This window comes from Echinops telfairi, unplaced genomic scaffold (assembly GCF_000313985.2).
Source record: "Echinops telfairi isolate 266 unplaced genomic scaffold, ASM31398v2 ScPeMD7_5592;HRSCAF=6446, whole genome shotgun sequence".
NCBI classification, from domain to species: domain Eukaryota; kingdom Metazoa; phylum Chordata; class Mammalia; order Afrosoricida; family Tenrecidae; genus Echinops; species Echinops telfairi.
The window spans coordinates 18,535,832-18,551,898 of NW_022109491.1; the positions used below are offsets into that span (position 1 = coordinate 18,535,832).

A 16,067-nucleotide genomic window follows, 5' to 3' on the forward strand; every position below is an offset into this window, starting at 1 on the left:
CCCACTAAGCTTTCTGACCAGGTCAGTGGGCAAACAAGACCTTGGATCCACACCCGGCTCTTGTTCCCTTTCCCATGATATCAGATGACACGTGCAATGACGTTGTTCTGCACGGTCAGTGTTGAGCAGGGTGCTTTGGACAGCATAGCAACTGATCACTGCTCACGCTCTTTTCCTTTATTCAACGTTATTCTAGTGGCAGCCTGGTGTGGGCTTGGGGCTGAGCTTCCTCGGATGAGGACGAGGACAGCCACGAGAACACTTGGGGATGGGGAAGAAGCAGGTGTGTCTTCAGGTGTCTTTGGTTTGCTGGGATTCGAATCCATGGAGACAGTGGAGGATCCGGGGGGAGGAGGCAGAGCGGCTGAACCTCTGATGTCCACCAGGCAGGGGCGGGTTCAGCAATCTTCAACTTAATCAATGTTGGCTCCCAAGAGCAAGAAGTTCTGGAGAGAAGGGAAATGGGTAAATAAGGAAGATGGTTTTCTGCACCTAATAGGCACCTTTCTTTCTGTTTCTTCTTGTTTTTTTTTGTTTTTCCCTTAAAGCCAGAAAGTGTTCTTTTTGGGGGTAACAGTAATGAACACACATGAACTACAGAAACATCAACGCATGACAGCAACGATCCCTAATCTAGAACCACACCTCACCCAGTGCTCTTCTAAAGGAAAACTGTGCAGCTTTGTGTCAATGAGAAAGGGAGGCCACCTTTCAGAGTCCTTCCTGTTGGTGCGTTGGGATAGAAGAGCTGACAGTTCTGTGTGATCCCTTGATCAGCCTGTCCTGACAGCTGAGATGAACACCACATTCAGCTTTCTCTGCTGGCGAATAGCCATTCAGGGACAGCCATCGGTTATTTCTATTGCTCCATGTTCCTGGATGCAGGAGTCATTGGATTGTTCTCTCTATAAAATTAGGAGCCCTGGTGGCGTAGTGGTTAAACTTTGGGCTGCGAATTGAAAGATCAGCAGTCCAAAACCCACCAGCTGCTCCGTGGGAGTAAGATGGGGCTTTCTATTCCTGTGATGAATTACTGTCTCAGATACTCACAGGGCAGTTCTACCCTGTTCTATACAGTTGCTTGGCATTTATACCTGACATATAGAACAATATTTTCCATAAAAAGTGGGTCCAAGAAGCAAGTGGGAGTTAGGAGCCACCCCTAGGATCTACCTACCCTGGAAACAGCCCTCCAGTGGGTTTTAGAGATCCCCAACCAGACCCACTTCTCACTGACCTTGTGAATTTGCAGCACCAAGCTGTTGAGGAAGGTGTCTCTTGGCAGAGGGAGAGGGAACCCCTTCTCAAGCTTTGCTGGAAGAGAAAGGCAGGGAGATTAGGTGGGCTGCTCAGAGGCTGGGTAGGTGCACAAGCACAAAGCCCTGCATTGGCGGCCAGCTCCGGAGAGAGCTAGCTGCTGTAACGAGTGGTCTATTGGATTCAGGCGTGGCTTGGTCCGTGCAAAGTTCCAGGAAATGTACCTACTTCAGGAGTAGACTGAGAGGCCAATTTCTAAGGCTCTTGTCCCCCTACTGAGACCAGCCCTTGTCCATCTCCTAAGCAGCCAGGACTTGGCACACAGCCCCTTTCTCCAGGGACAGCCTTGAGGACCACAACCTCACGTTCTTGTTTCCAGGGCCTGGGCTGTCATTTTCTCTTGGTCACAATGGGGGCAGTGGTGGTTTAGTGATAGAATGTTGGTCTAGGGAGCCAGGTTTGATTCCCGGCCAAGACATCTCTGTGCAGCCCCTACTTGTCCCCCAGCTGAAACCTGTGTGTCATTATGATACTGAACAGGTTTCAGTCATCAACTTGCAGAGTTACATAGACTAGGATGCAAAAAGGCCTGGCAATATACATAAACCCATTACAATCAACCTACGAACCCCCATAGATCACCATGACTTGAGCCTCAGCCCATCACTGGGACAGTGCAGGACAGGGCAGCATTTTATCCTGTGTGCATTGGGTTACCATGATGGAAGGTCAATTTGATAGCAGCCAACAACCACAATAGCGTCTCTTGGTCGTAAAAGGTGGGTGTAGGCCCTCTGGAGAGCATCACAGGATGGGAGGAAGCCTGTTGGATTCCACGGCAGTTGCAGTTCTAAGCACTACCTACATTAAAGTCAGCAAGCAAGGCAGGTATAAAGCCTGGGCCAGCATGTGGGCTTCATGGAACACCACCTGGAATGGTCCACTTCTTTTTGTCTAACTCATTATCCCACAGGACTCTGCTCAGACTTCACCTCCTTTAGGAAGCCTTCCCTGTCTCTGTGGTCTGTGTCTCCTAGCTCCCATAGTTCCCTCGGCTTCCTTCTAAATAGCATTTCTCACACTGTGTGGCCACTTGCTGTAATCCACCCACTTCCCAAAGGTGCAGTCTTAATGAGGGCAAGGACCACAGACCAACCGAGTTCCAGTTAGCACAGAAGAGAGTTTCAACTTGTTGAGAATCAGTGCCCCATGAAACCCACCCAAAGGGGAGAATACATTCTCTGCCTGAAGCAACCAGTAGCAGCTCTTTCTTACCATTGAGAATGGGGTAGATGGTGTGAGTTGCGTAGTAATTGAAGAAGGCTTCCATCAGTTGCACCTGGATCAGAGGAGGGGCCAGAGCAAAGGGATCCAATAAGACATGAATAAAGGTGAAGGGCCCCCACTCTGGAGACACGGACAGGTCGTCCTGCTTGGTTAGTAGGGGTTAACTATGAGACTAGAGTGGTTATGGCTACAAACCCAAACCAAGCCCCTGACCTTGGAGTTGGTGCTGACTCATAGCAACCCGGGAGGGCAGACCAGAACTGCCCCTTTAGGTTCCCAAGGCTGTGACTCCTTGGGGAAACAGATGACCAGAACTCCTTCCTGTCAAGCAGATGGTGGGTTCGAACTGACAGCCTTTTAGTTAGCAGTCCAATGCCATCAGAGTCCCTTCATTACAGGCAAACAGTCCCTTATCCCACAGCCTGGGAATCTGTGAGACTTCGTTGTCTATGAGGCTGTGTAAGTCCATTTTATGGCAACATTTATGGCTCAACTGCCCGGAGGATCCCTTTATGTGCATATTTATAGACTTTATTGAAGAAATATCTACATGTGTAATTCTAGAGTGCTTCTCTCCCCCGATCCTACTGGGGGTGTCAGGTAGCACGTGGTCTATGCACCCTAATACCTCTGAACAATTGTCCACCCTGAAACCCATCAGTCTTGAGGGTTGGATGCAGGATTGTGCATCTGGGTCACCACTGCGACGGCAGTGATCCAGGATGGAGAGCTTGCTATGTGTGAGGCGTTGTGTCTTTGTTGATTTATTGCCTCACCTCCTATTACAGACTCTATGTGAGGTAAGAAAACGGAGGCCCGTAGAGGTTAGGTGCCTCGAGCAGGGTCACAGAGCTAGCAAGCACCAGGGTTGGTGTAAGAGCCTGGATCGGTCGTAATCCAAAGCCCATGCCCACTTGCTTTAGCCTCAGATAGTGGCTTCTGTGGACGGGGATCTTTCAGACATGGGGTCCTGTTTCCTGCGAGTGGGACAAACCCAGGAAATGTCGAGTGGACAGGACTCACGTTGAAGTGACCGACGTTGGAGTGCTTCAGTTCCAGTTTCAGCTGACTGTGTGGAGAAAGAGAGAAGCCTGTGTCACCTCAGGCCTTGGCTGGTACTTCCTCTGTGTGACCCCAGTGGTGCTTGGAGGAAGGGCCTTGTGGGGTCTGGCAGCCCAGAGGATCCTCTGAAATGTGCTGTCTGTGAGTGTAAGACTACAAACAGGTGCTGTGATTTAAGAAGTGGCATTGTGGCAAATAAATTTTTCCGGCCACTTTAATCCCTTGAAGAAATAATGATGACATCAAGATTAAGTGGGCAAAGGGGAATCCCAAACACATGAACTGCCAGACTCCAGAGAGGTAAGCAAACCACACTCGTGCCATAGAGCCAGTGCTGACCCTCCGACAGAGCAGGAAGTCCCCACAGGGACCCCAAGGCTGTCAGTCTTGACAGACGCAGCCTGCTGGGTCCTTCCCTGGAGGAGAAGTGCGTGGGTTTGAAAGGCCTAATGTTTGGTTGGTAGCCACTCTTAGCTGCTGTGTCCCTGGGGTTCCTCTGAAATGTGTAAACACTGGTCAAAAAGACTGGACCACAAGATAGGAAACTGTGAGACCTGGTCGCCTGCAGGTGGCATAGCCATGGGGGATGTTTTTGCTTTTGGACACTTCACTTTGTCCCTTTAAAAAATGTATCCTATGGAAATTGTCCATACAGACGGAAAGGAGAAGCCTGACACCCGAGCTGGCACGCAGCTGGCACCCCCTGGGGTGTAAGAAGGCAGAGGGGCTCAGGGCACCTGGAACAGGGTTTCTGTAGGAGCCCAACCCCTCCTTCCCCAGCCCACCCCCATTCATCTTCCTGACCGGGAACTTCTAATCACCAGGGAAGACCCTTCTCCTGCTCGAGGGCAGAGTAGTGCTGGTGCTTCCCTGTGAGGTCATGGCATCCGGCCCTCTCACATCCTCGCCCGGGGCCACGTCCCTGTGCTGTTCTCTGCAGTCCAAGCTCTTGGGCTCCCCCCCCCAGTACTGCATGGAGCCCAAAGTTCAGAGTCCAGTGGCCTCCAAGAGTCCATCTGTCCCCACTTAGATCCTCAGCAGGCTGCCACCCCGCTTCAGGTGCTCACCCTTTTCCTCTCTGTTGAAAGACCTTATTAAGACGATGCTCATTTGAATGGCATCAGGGTATTCTATCAGCCACAGACATCTAACTGACCCTAAAGCCAAGCACTAGTCACAGGATGAACCCATTATCTCTGTGCTGGAGTATAGAGTAGGAGCCTGAATTGAAGAGCCCTGGGGTGGTTGATGAGGCTTGGCATCAAGACATTGGGAGGCCAAGTGAGAGCCTCTGGGAAGGAGCCTTGGGCCCTGCTCCCCAACTTGTTTCTTTACTATGCTGACGTTCTTCTTTGCATCCTGTAGCTTGCCACAGGCACATGCTGTGTCCTGTGCAGTGGCTCACACACAGTAGGAGTGAAATAATACCTGTTAGTATTTAGGGGCCACTTCTGTGTGCCACCAGCTGTGCCAGTGTGCATGGCAGAATTCACCTCAGACAACTATGCTTAAAGATGCACTGCCATGCTGTCTCTACTGACTCACTGCAACCCTGTAAGGGCAGGGAAGAACTGCCCCTGCGAGTTTCCAGGACTATCACTCTTTTTGGGAGTAGGAAGCCTCATCTATCTTCTGAGGAGCGGCTGGTAGTTTTTAACTCCTGACCTGGCTGATCGTAGTCCATCTCAAACCCACTACGCCACCAGGGCTCCCTGTGGCAATAGCCCTTCGTGAATTAGGGATTATCATCTGATATGTAGGGGCAGGGAACTAAGACTCAGAGAGAGGGAATAAGTTACATACGGTCCACAGTCAGTGAGGACAGAGCGAGGATTCAAAAAGGAGTACAGGGCGGTCTGATTCCATCAACTGACCCATTACATCCTCGTCTACTGAATGGGCAGTGGGACAGGAAGGAGTGGCCTGGGGTCACCTTTGACTATCCATTCCAAATTTCTCCATTTGTTCATTTGAACAATTGATGCTGACTAACCATCCTCTCCCCACCTGCCCAATCTTACATGCAAAGTCCCTGCAAACTGAGCTTTAAGTAGAACTCTGCAAACTAGACTCTCCTCCCCTAGTGGAAATTCGAGCATCTCCACTGATGTCTGGGACGGGGGAGTGAGGTGGCTAAATCAATAGGAGACCTAAAAGTGACCTCTGATCCCCGGGTGCTTCTCCCAGATAGGTGCACGAGGGTAAGCAACCCACGAGGGTCTCTTTTCCAAGATCAATCCCAGCCCTAACAGTGAGCCCGACTAGGGGTTCTGGCTACGGTTAGGAAGTCGCCATCCCACTGTAATTTCTGCCCCCTTACCTTCCTGGGTTCACTGAGCCAGTGATCCTGCTGGAGGCCACATTGATGGTGGCAGAGACGTTGGTGCTCTAGAAAAGCAGAGGAGGAAAACAGACACCTCAGCCCACTCCGGCACACGGCTGGCTCCTGGCCACAGTCAGATGGAGGAAGCCTGAGGCTGAGGCAGCTGTCTAAGGATCAGGGACTGAGGGGAGGAAGTGGTGGCGCCAGAGCTGGTTTGAGGAACATGGATGGAGTGGAGGCTCTCCATCTCAGTGGCACTACCAACAAGGGGAAGACGCTCACTCTGAAGACACAGCCAGTTCCTTAGGGGTGTCTTCTGCCTGTTCCTGTGACTAAGCTTTGGAGCAGGATAGCAAGGGAAGTTCAGAGGGAACTTCACCTGGGGAAGGTGAAGAACGCCCACCAATTGACATTTGTCATTGAGGGCGGGGAATGGTGTGCTGAGAGGTGGGGTTAGGCACCTGAAAGCCCCGCCCCATCTGTGCTGGCCAGCTCTTCCAGCTGAGCCCACTTCCTCTTAGCAGCAAGTGAGTCTTCCCTGCAATAAATACCTGGGTGAGTGCTAGTGGGGGCGTCAGTGCCCAGCTCGACCTAGGAACCTAAGGGAACCCCAGAGGCTTTTGGCAGGAGAAAGAAAACAGTGTGTGTGCCATCCAGAGCTGAGAAGGCTGCCTTCTGCTGTGGCCTGAACAAGGTTGGATTGCCTTTAACCGTGCCAACAGTCAAAAGACATCCAAGAAGGTGCCCCAGCAGACATTGCTGTGTTTCCCACGACCCATTTCCCAGCCTGCCTGCAGTCATGTGCCACATGCCATCGCTACAAGAATCCCTTCATCTTGCTCTTTTAAAACCATAGTCAATTTCTTCCTGCCATACACTCCTGAATCGGTGGCTATCAGGCAGCTGTACTGCATTTCTGTAATTTTGTCACTTCGAGATTATTCTATAAATGGAACCATTCAACATGCAATCTTTTATATTGAGGTGCAACCCCCCCACATACATTTAGCTTTGTTCTCTGGAGATTGATCCAGATTGCTGCATGGACCAGGAGTCCCTTATTGCTGAGTAGCATTCCATGGAGCTATTTCTGTGGGCTCCAACCCTGTGACTGGTGAAGGACATCTGTGTGGGTTGTTCCCCGTGTTTGACTACTGTTAACAAAGTTAGTATTTGTGTTTGAGTTTGGTGTGAACAGATGGCTCCATTTCCCTGAGGTAAATGCCCCAGAGTGAAAGTGCTCAGTTGTGTTTACATTTATGATTTTTGTGATGGGATCCTTTAAAGCAAAACTAACTAACTAAAATTTTGATTCAATCCAATTTATCCATTTTTTTCTTTTGTTATTTTTCCTGCTGTCATAGCTATATGTTCCCTAATTTAAAGTTATAAAGATCTTCTATGTTTTCTTCTAAGTGTTGTGTTGTTTAACTTTTACATTTAGGTGTTGGATTATTTGGTTGGTTAATTATGCATGTGGTGTGAGGCAGGGGTCCTAACTTTCTTCTTTTGTACACGGTTACCTATTTGTCTTAGTATGCTTTATTGGCTAGCTTTCTCTCTCCCCCATGGAATTGTCCTGGCCCTCTTGCCAGAAATGTGTAGATGTATCATAGATGTCTGGGTTTATTTCTAGTCCCTCAATTCTATTGCATTATCCTCTGTCTGTCCTTGTTCTAGTACCACACTCTCTTGATCACTTAGCTTGGTAGAAAGTTTTGAAATTGAGAATAGTGAGTTCTCTAACTTGGTTCTCTTTTTGTTTTGTTTTATCCCTTCTTTTATGCAGTCTCATTATTTTTATTTTTTGGTATTGTTTTCAAAATTTTCCTACATCACACATGTAAAAATATGATCATTTCCCTTCCACTAAATGCAGAGTGCATGTTGGAAAAATACAGACAGAGATTTTCAAATCAAAAGCATTTACAAAGAGAGACCTTCCTTCAAACTCATCCAGCAAGCAAACACCCAACCAACTCATGGGTGGGACCCACCTGGACTCTTAAAGATGGATGTGTTTGGCATGCCTCCTTTCGAGCTCACCGAAGCAGACGGCCACACTGCTTTGGCTTGGACCCTACTACTCCTGATGCACTGCGATTCCCTGCTTTCTCATCATTTGCCCCTTTCTAACTTGGTTCCTCTTTTCCAAAATCTCTATGGTTATTCTGGGTCACTTGCATTTTATATACATTTTAGGATCAGTTTTTCAAAATATGTCTTTGAAAAGAAAGCCAGCAAGGATTTTGATAAGGATTGTGTTGAGTCTGTAAATTAAATGGGGGAGTTGGAATCAATTTGGTGCCAATAAGTTTGGTGTTTTTCTTTCTTTTCCATCTTAGGTATTCTTTAATTATCATACTTTCTTGAAGAAGGTAATCCGATGTTTTCTTTGTAAGGATCTAAACAGGCACATGTTTTAAATCTAGAAAGTGTTTACAGACAACATCACTGAGAGGAAAGCTGACATCTTCAGTTTCATTGGACTGGATGACCTTTCACTTCTTGTAGAAACATATAACACAGCACTTGCCAATTTAATATTTTCCAGGCGATATCAATTATAATTCTAGTGCTCTGCAACTATTACCCATGATTGTTGCCAAATTTTCTGTCACCACAGATATCCACTACAACCTGCAGTGAATGACTTCTGAGGTTTTTTAAATTCTGAAGGTGTATGATTTAATGAACTAAACCCTTGGGAAACTTAGTTACTTACACCAGTAATGCAGAGCCTGCTGATGCCAATAGTGGCAAAAATAGCTTCCAGGTCCTTTCGGCTAAAGACTGCATCACGCTTGTTGAGGGCTACACTCATGGCATGCATGACCTGGCTCAGACCAGACTTACCGCCCTGAGCTGGAACAGTGGCTTGCGTTCAAGAGAGTTGGGCAGAAGGACGAAGGCTTGGATGGTCACCACTGGCATGAAGTTCACATTCCCAGGGGAAAACATCAGGACAGGAGCTGATTCAGGTGATCCCTCAAGTTCCATCTTCATATTAGGGTATAACCTGGCCAGCTAGAGAGAGAGGGTAGAGACTCAGAGGAGGGCATTAGACAAAGAACGTTACTGAGGGAGAGCAGATTGATAAGTCTCCAGGGCTCAAATCTCTAAAGGCCTTAACTCAGCCCTGGAACCGGAGGAAGTGGTATTTTCCAGATATCCTTTCCAAGAGAGAGCTACTGTGGCTAGAAGGGGCACTTTGAAGATGTTTAGAATGGATAAAACACAAAGGGCATGTTTGAATAGCAGTATATGGTTGACATCCTGCCTTCCATTTTAGGTTTTCTGTGCATTCTATGCGTTGACTGGTATGTAAATTTGCGGTCTGTCATCGATTGAGTTATTGCACACACCAGCTCAAGTTTTGTGTGAACTTGCCTAAGCCATCATTCTTAGTGTCATGTGACTGTCTTCCATTTTGTAATCTGATGTAATTACCTTCCATTTTGTTAATAAGGTGGGGTTGGTTTGGTTGTATCCCGAGTCCCAGCCCCATGAAAGTGGATGATTCAAGTCACATCTTGACTCAGGTTCCAACTTTATTTGTTCCAACACATGCGTATTGGATTCACACCTTTTATCTTAAAAGAGATAAAAGAGAAAGTAAAAAGAAACAGAAGAAAGAACTAGGAGGCAAAGGGCATTTATAGAGGTCTAAATACAGGCATGTATATATATAAATATATGTATATATGACCATGGGAAAATAGATGTATGTACATATATTTATAGGTGTAGTTTTAAGGTAGCAGAAGGACATTGGGCATCCACTCAACTGCTCCCTCAATGCAAGAACACTTTGTTCTATTAAACTGGCATTCTATGGTGCTCACCTTCCCGACACAATAGCTGAACACAAATCAGGTGCCTAAGCAAACGTGGTAAAGAAAGCTGATGGTGCCCAGCTATCGAAAGATATAGCATTTGGGGTCTTAAAGGCTTGAAGATAAACAAGTGTCCTTCTAGGTGAGAAGCCCCAAGACCCACATGGAAGAAACATACCAGCCTGTGTGATCATGAGGTATTGAGGGCATCAGGTATCAAGTATCAAAGAAGAAAACAAATAATGTCATTGTAAATGAGGAGGAGTACAGAGTGGAGACCCAAAGCCCATCTGTAGGCAACTGTATATTCCCTTACAGAGGGATCACAGGGAAGACATGAGCCAGTCAGGGTGCAGTGTAGCACCGATGAAACATACAACTTTCCTCTAGTTCTTTAATGCTTCCTCCCCTGCCAATCATGATCCCAATTCTACCTTACAAATCTGGCTAGACCAGAGGATGTACACTGGTACAGATAAGAACTGGAAACACATGGAATCCAGGACAGATAAACCCCTCAGGACCATTAATGAGAGTAGTGATACCAGGAGGGTAAGGGTAAGGTACGGGAGAAAACAGAACGGATCACAAGGATCTACATATAACCCCCTCCCTGTAGGATGGACCACAGAAAAGTGGGTGAAGGGAGACATCGGACAGTTTAAGATATGACAAAATACTAATAATTTATAAATTATCAAGGGTGAGGGAGGGAGGGGAAAAATGAGCTGATCCCAAAGGCTCAAGTAGAAAGCAAATATTTTGAAAATGATGATGGCAACAAATGTACAAATGTGCTTGACACAGTGGATGTATGTATGGACTGTGATAAGAGTTGTATGAGCCCCCAATAAAATGATTTTAAAAAGAAAAAAAAAAGAGAAAAGGAGACAGGTGAACAGAGAGGAGAGAGATATCACCACTACTCAGAATGAAGAGTCAGAAGTGGAACATGTCTTTTAGACCTAGGATTCCTGTGCTGAGAACCTCCTAGACCCCAGGGAAGGTTCATGCCAAGACACATAGAGATCTCCAAGGAATGCGAGGCTCATAGGTGCGGAAGAGAGAAAGCTTTTCTCCAGAGATGCCAGAGCCTTCCCCTAGAGCTGGTGTCTCAATTGGAAGGTTTAGCTTCCTAAATTGGGAAACTATCAATTTCTGTTAAAGTCATCCTCCTGAGATACTGCTATAATAACAGTATTAGTGTACTAAGACAGGGGTGAAGCCAAATCATCTGGGTCTGGAGCAGGGGCCCCATGTTCTCTACTACCTCCCCAACTTTCCAGTTTTGCCACTTAAGAAACACAAAGAAACTCTCAACCCCACAAATATTTGATGACTATACATTTGGTTCCCAATCATTTGTGCCCTGGAGGGACTTTTGTACATTTGAATCAAGTTAAGTGCTCTTGACCTGGTTAAATGATTAAGTGCTGTAGATATTACTGTTGCCCTCAGTCAACAAGTGGGCAAACTGAGGTCCAGGAAGAATGAGTTCCAAAGCTTACAAGGAGCCAACCCAGGACTCCAGACCTGATGGTCAGAACTCAGATTCTGTGTCTCTGTGGCTCAAGGAGCTAGAAAATGATGGGAGTTTTGTATAGACACATGCGTTCAAGGATTTTTCATTTGTCCCCACTGTGCTAATAGGTAAGTTGTGTGGCTGGACATAGTTCACACATTGTTTATTGGTGCCCAAATACAATGTCCAGGACTGGGCAAAGGTGAGGGGTTTGTACTGTTCCTTGTGATGAGTGACCACAGCCTTACCCGAGGAACCACAGCCCGGAATGAGTTTGTGTGAAGATGCAGCATGGAGTCCAAGGGAGTTTGCAGCAGAATAAGCAGGGAGCTACTTGAGAAGCAGGACAGGACCCTTAGTAGAGATGTGGACTTTGAGGTCTGACAGCTTGGGTTCGAAAGCTGCCCCCGCAATCTGCTGATGGTAGATTGATTTCTTAGTTGCTCAATCTGTAAAATGGGTCAACAATCGCACGTATATTATTGGGTGTGTTAGACCGGACAGACTAGAGAAACAAATTCATTGACACTCATATATGTATAAGAGAGAGCTTTTATTAAAAAAGCAATTGTACATTGAGAAAACATCCCAGCCCAGTCCAGATTAAGTCCATAAGTCTGATATTACCCCATATGTCCTGCACTAGTCTATAAATTCCTCTTCTCTTCAGATTCACAAAACACATGCAATGATGCTGAATGCAGGAAGATCACAGGCCAGTGGGTGGAATGTCTTGTGGATCCAGTGGCGGTGTAAGCATGTGAGCACTAGCAGGGGTCTCCACATGGCTCCTCCAGCTCCCAGAGCCCTGGCTGCATCAGCATAGTACCATCAGGTTCCTTGTCAGTAATGTCTCTGAGGGAGTGAGGTGTGTCCTGTCTCCAGTGAGCTATTTATCTCCTTAGCACCTCCAAATGAAGTCATCAAGCTGCAACATGATTGACAGGCTAAACTCCACCCCTCCACTCTTAAGTGTCAAATTGACAACAGATTATGTAACCACCACAACCCCCATCTCCCTGGACCTGTCCTTCCTCAAGAACCCCCTCCTTCTTTGTGCTGCTCCTATGGCACCAACCACAGTTTGGCAGTCATGAAGTTGTGCTGTTCAGATCTCCCTTCAAAGGAGTCACCTATCACACTTGTGGATCCTGACCTTTCACGCCAAGTCCACAGCCCCTGTAGACTGATCCCAGGCCCTGACTGAGCAGGGCAGGGCTGGACAGTTGGGTTCTTTCTCCTTGACAGACATGGCACTCCTTCGATAAGCGAACATTGCTCCGTGGCTCACCATCTTCCTGGTCAAGACCTTCTCAGAGCTGGGCAGCAGTCCTCACACTGCTCCCCCCCTCCCCCCCTCCTCCCTCTCTTCTCCCTTCGCAGGTGTCAGACATGCATGCTGATCTGAGGGCTCTTCCCACCTAGCCCTGCCCCTCTCTTTTGTCCTTCACATCTTTTGTAAGTCTTATAACATGTGGGCATCTGCTTCTCCAGGCTCCAGGAGCAATGGGGAAGAGACCAGCACACCTTTCTCCTGAGGTGCCTCTGGGCATGCGCATTACCACGTTTTCCCTTAGTAGCTGAGTACTTCATCATTTCTACCATCCTGGTGCTCTTATGACACACCAGGTCTTCTTAGTTTCTAAAATACTGCTACCAGAGCTCATAAGAATTGTGTGTCATTGAACACAGCATCTCATCTAATGTCTGGGCAATACATACTCTGAAGATCCATCTGTACCTGTAAGGTAACTAAAACACAGCTTGGATTTGAATCCACCTTTGGAAGGCTCCCAAGTTCAGATTCTTCCCCTGGTTCTCTGCAGCAGCCCCTTCAGGTCTATGGTCCCACTGGAAGCTCTCACAAGGGGCTCCAGCCTCCTCCCTTCCCCCACTCACATGCTCCTCTCTGAGGGTGAAGTTCATACGCCCTGCCTGGTGGTACATGAGGCTGGCAGTGTTGAAGACATATTCGGAGACAGCAAAGTAGACCATGCGATCGTGTTCTTGGGGGATCTCCATCGCTGGGGCATCAAAGGGAACTGGGGATCGCCGGCTTCGGCTGAAGAACTCACCCTGGAGACAGGAGGATACCTCAGTCATGCAAAGTGCCTATCAGAGAGGGTGTCAGACAGAAGGGTCCAAAACCTCTCTGAGGAGGAAGCCTCTCAGTTCGTAGGTGATGGCTGGGGAGGCAGCTCCTTTTTTGAATGAGGGTGCTGAGGTACTGAAGGATTTCCTCTGAACCAACCATATCCATGTGGCAGCTTCATGGAATCCCCCTATTAGAGCAGCATCTCTGTGCAAGGGGAGTAGAGGGTGGCGAGGGAGGAGGTAGAAATACAGCCTGGCGGTAAGGAGCAAGGACTTGGGAGCTGTTGGGTGGATGGACTGGTGAGGGAGAGGAGGAGCTAAGTGATTGAGCTGGAGCTGATATTCTGCCTGCCATCAGTTCTCAGTTCCTTTACCCCCAGTCCTTCACCTTGAAGGGTGTGTCCAAGCCTTGAGAGGTCACTTGGGGAGCATCTATCAAACTGTAGTCAATGCCAGCAACTTCGTCAATCATCAAAGTGACTGTAGAACAGGAAAGGAGCAGGATTAGGAACAAGGTAGTGAAAGTCAGGTGTGCAGGTTGTAGAGTAGACAACTGTAGGGAGCTCTATTCTCTTGAACTACACCATTTAGAGAGTGGATATGGAGCAAGGACATACCCATAGTTCTTTGACCATGAAGGAGATCCATTCAGTTTCTACTTATTGAGCCTCTGTTATGTGCAAGGCATCATGATGGAATGGAAGAAACAACTATGAGTAAGATTGCCCAAGTCCTTACCCTCAAGGGGCTGACAGTGCAGAATAAGAACAGATAATCAAACAATTGAGCAAATACATGCACAGGGAAACTCTGTTAGGTAAGAGGGGCTCATAGGACCATGACAGTCGTACAACAGAACCTGATCTAGATAGACAATCATTGAAGATTTCTTTGAGGTGTTGCTCCGACAGAGATCAGGAGGAGGAGTAGGCATTGGTTGGGTGCAGGGTGCTGGGTATGAGGGGAGGGCATTTCTGGCAGAGGAACTGGCTCTAAGTTCTGACAGCAATGTGGAGCACGGGAGAGTAGAAGAACTAACCCGTGGGTGCTGGTATGGTAGGAACCCAGGCTGAGACAAGTTGGGGAGGAGAGGAAGATGAAGCTGGAAGTAGCAGGTGGTACCTGAACCTCTTAGTCTTCTGCTGCGCACCTCCAGTCTGAGTAGCCTTTGATGGGCTTTGAGAGGAGGGAGGTGATTTTGTGTGTGATTGTAAAAAATCTCTAGGGCAGCAAGAGTGGGCTGAGAAGGCCCCTTGTACAGGGCGCTGAGAGCACCCCTGTTCTGTTAGAGATTCCAGTGTCTATCCAACAATAGAGTCTCCCACTTATTTGTATTCTCTGCTCACTTCCTCATTTTCCTGGCAGGCACCTGAGACCCACCCCTAATCCTTTCACTCCACCGCTCTTAGATAAGACACTTCCAAGAGGTGGCTGTGCCATATCCAACTCTGTAGGCTGGAAAAACATTCAGTGCAGAAATGTTTCCCTGGGGCCCTAGAGGAGGTGATGGCTCCAGGTTCCATGATATTTGGTGGCCCTGAAGAATGGATGACTCCTCCCAGAATAATTTATTTTAGAGGACAGCACTGAATCTGCAGCTCCGGGAGAGGGACATGTCTGATCAGAGCACATGGGAGCAAATGAAAGGGGAGGAAGAGAGAGTGGAGCACATCCTGGCCCACCAAGCCTTGAGGACGATATTCCCGCTTAGAGCAGCCAATGCACACAGTCACATGGCCGGCCCCACTATGAGATGCAACCTCCCTCACTGACCCATAGCACTACAGGGTACAACACTGGAGACACAGTGTGGGAATTCCACCCGATCTGATCCCACCACACCGAGGCAAAACACTAAGGTTGTACAACAGAACAGCAATGGAACAGAGCAACGAAGTCCCCAGGGAATACCAAAAATAGACTTTGGAGCCAGGGCCTGTCGCCCCAAGGGACTCGACTGGAAAACCCCCCTAAAGGCCAACAAACAGTCCTTGAACTAACTACAAGCTTTTATTTCTTGTTGTGTTTTTTTTGTCGTTGGTTTGTTGTTGTTGTTTTGTTTTATTTTTTTGCTTGGTTTTGCTCTGTCTTGTTTTTGTGCATGTTATTATTTCCGCAGGTCTTTCTAAATAAGAAAGGCTGGTTGAACAATCCTGAGAAGAAAACAACGGGACTGACAGTTTCAGGGGGACATGGGAGAGGGGTGGGGATTGGGGGAAAGGTAGTGGTGTTAACAGACCCAGCGACAAAAGACCACCAAGTGATCCAAATCGGTGGTGAGGAGGATGTAGGAGGCCTGGTAGGGTGTGATCAAAGAAAATGTAACCAAGAGGAATTACTGATACCCAAATGAAGAGTGAGCATGATAGTGGGTCAAGAGGAAAGTCAAAGAAAATAGAGGAAAGAGCTAGGAGGCAAAGGGCATTTATAGAGGTCTAAATAAAGGCATGTATATATGTAAATATATTTATATATGAGGATGGGCAAATAGATATATGTGCATATATTTATAGGTTTAGTATTAAGGTCGTAGATGGACATTGGGCCTCTACTCGAGTATGTCCTCAATGCAAGAATACTTTGTTCTATTAAACTGGCATTCTATGATGCTCACCTTCCCAATTCGATTGCTAAAGACAAAGAGGGTGCATAAGCAAATGTGGTGAAGAAAGCTGTTGGAGCCCGG

General features: G+C 47.5%; 1 protein-coding gene across 1 annotated transcript in view; it reads right to left on the bottom strand.

Moving 5' to 3' along the window:
• Positions 1 to 155: 155 nt before the first annotated feature.
• Positions 156 to 16,067, bottom strand: part of LOC123522309 (lipopolysaccharide-binding protein-like) — a 27,661-nt gene continuing 11,749 nt past the window's right edge. The window contains exons 7-15 of the mRNA XM_045295506.1: positions 13,770 to 13,861; positions 13,187 to 13,363; positions 11,536 to 11,736; positions 8,786 to 8,956; positions 5,927 to 5,994; positions 3,568 to 3,613; positions 2,533 to 2,596; positions 1,238 to 1,314; positions 156 to 446 (exon numbers count right to left, since the gene is read on the bottom strand). Coding sequence (XP_045151441.1) covers positions 414 to 446; positions 1,238 to 1,314; positions 2,533 to 2,596; positions 3,568 to 3,613; positions 5,927 to 5,994; positions 8,786 to 8,956; positions 11,536 to 11,736; positions 13,187 to 13,363; positions 13,770 to 13,861 — 929 coding nt within the window. The 3' untranslated portion in view covers positions 156 to 413. The remainder of the gene's footprint in view (positions 447 to 1,237; positions 1,315 to 2,532; positions 2,597 to 3,567; positions 3,614 to 5,926; positions 5,995 to 8,785; positions 8,957 to 11,535; positions 11,737 to 13,186; positions 13,364 to 13,769; positions 13,862 to 16,067) is intronic.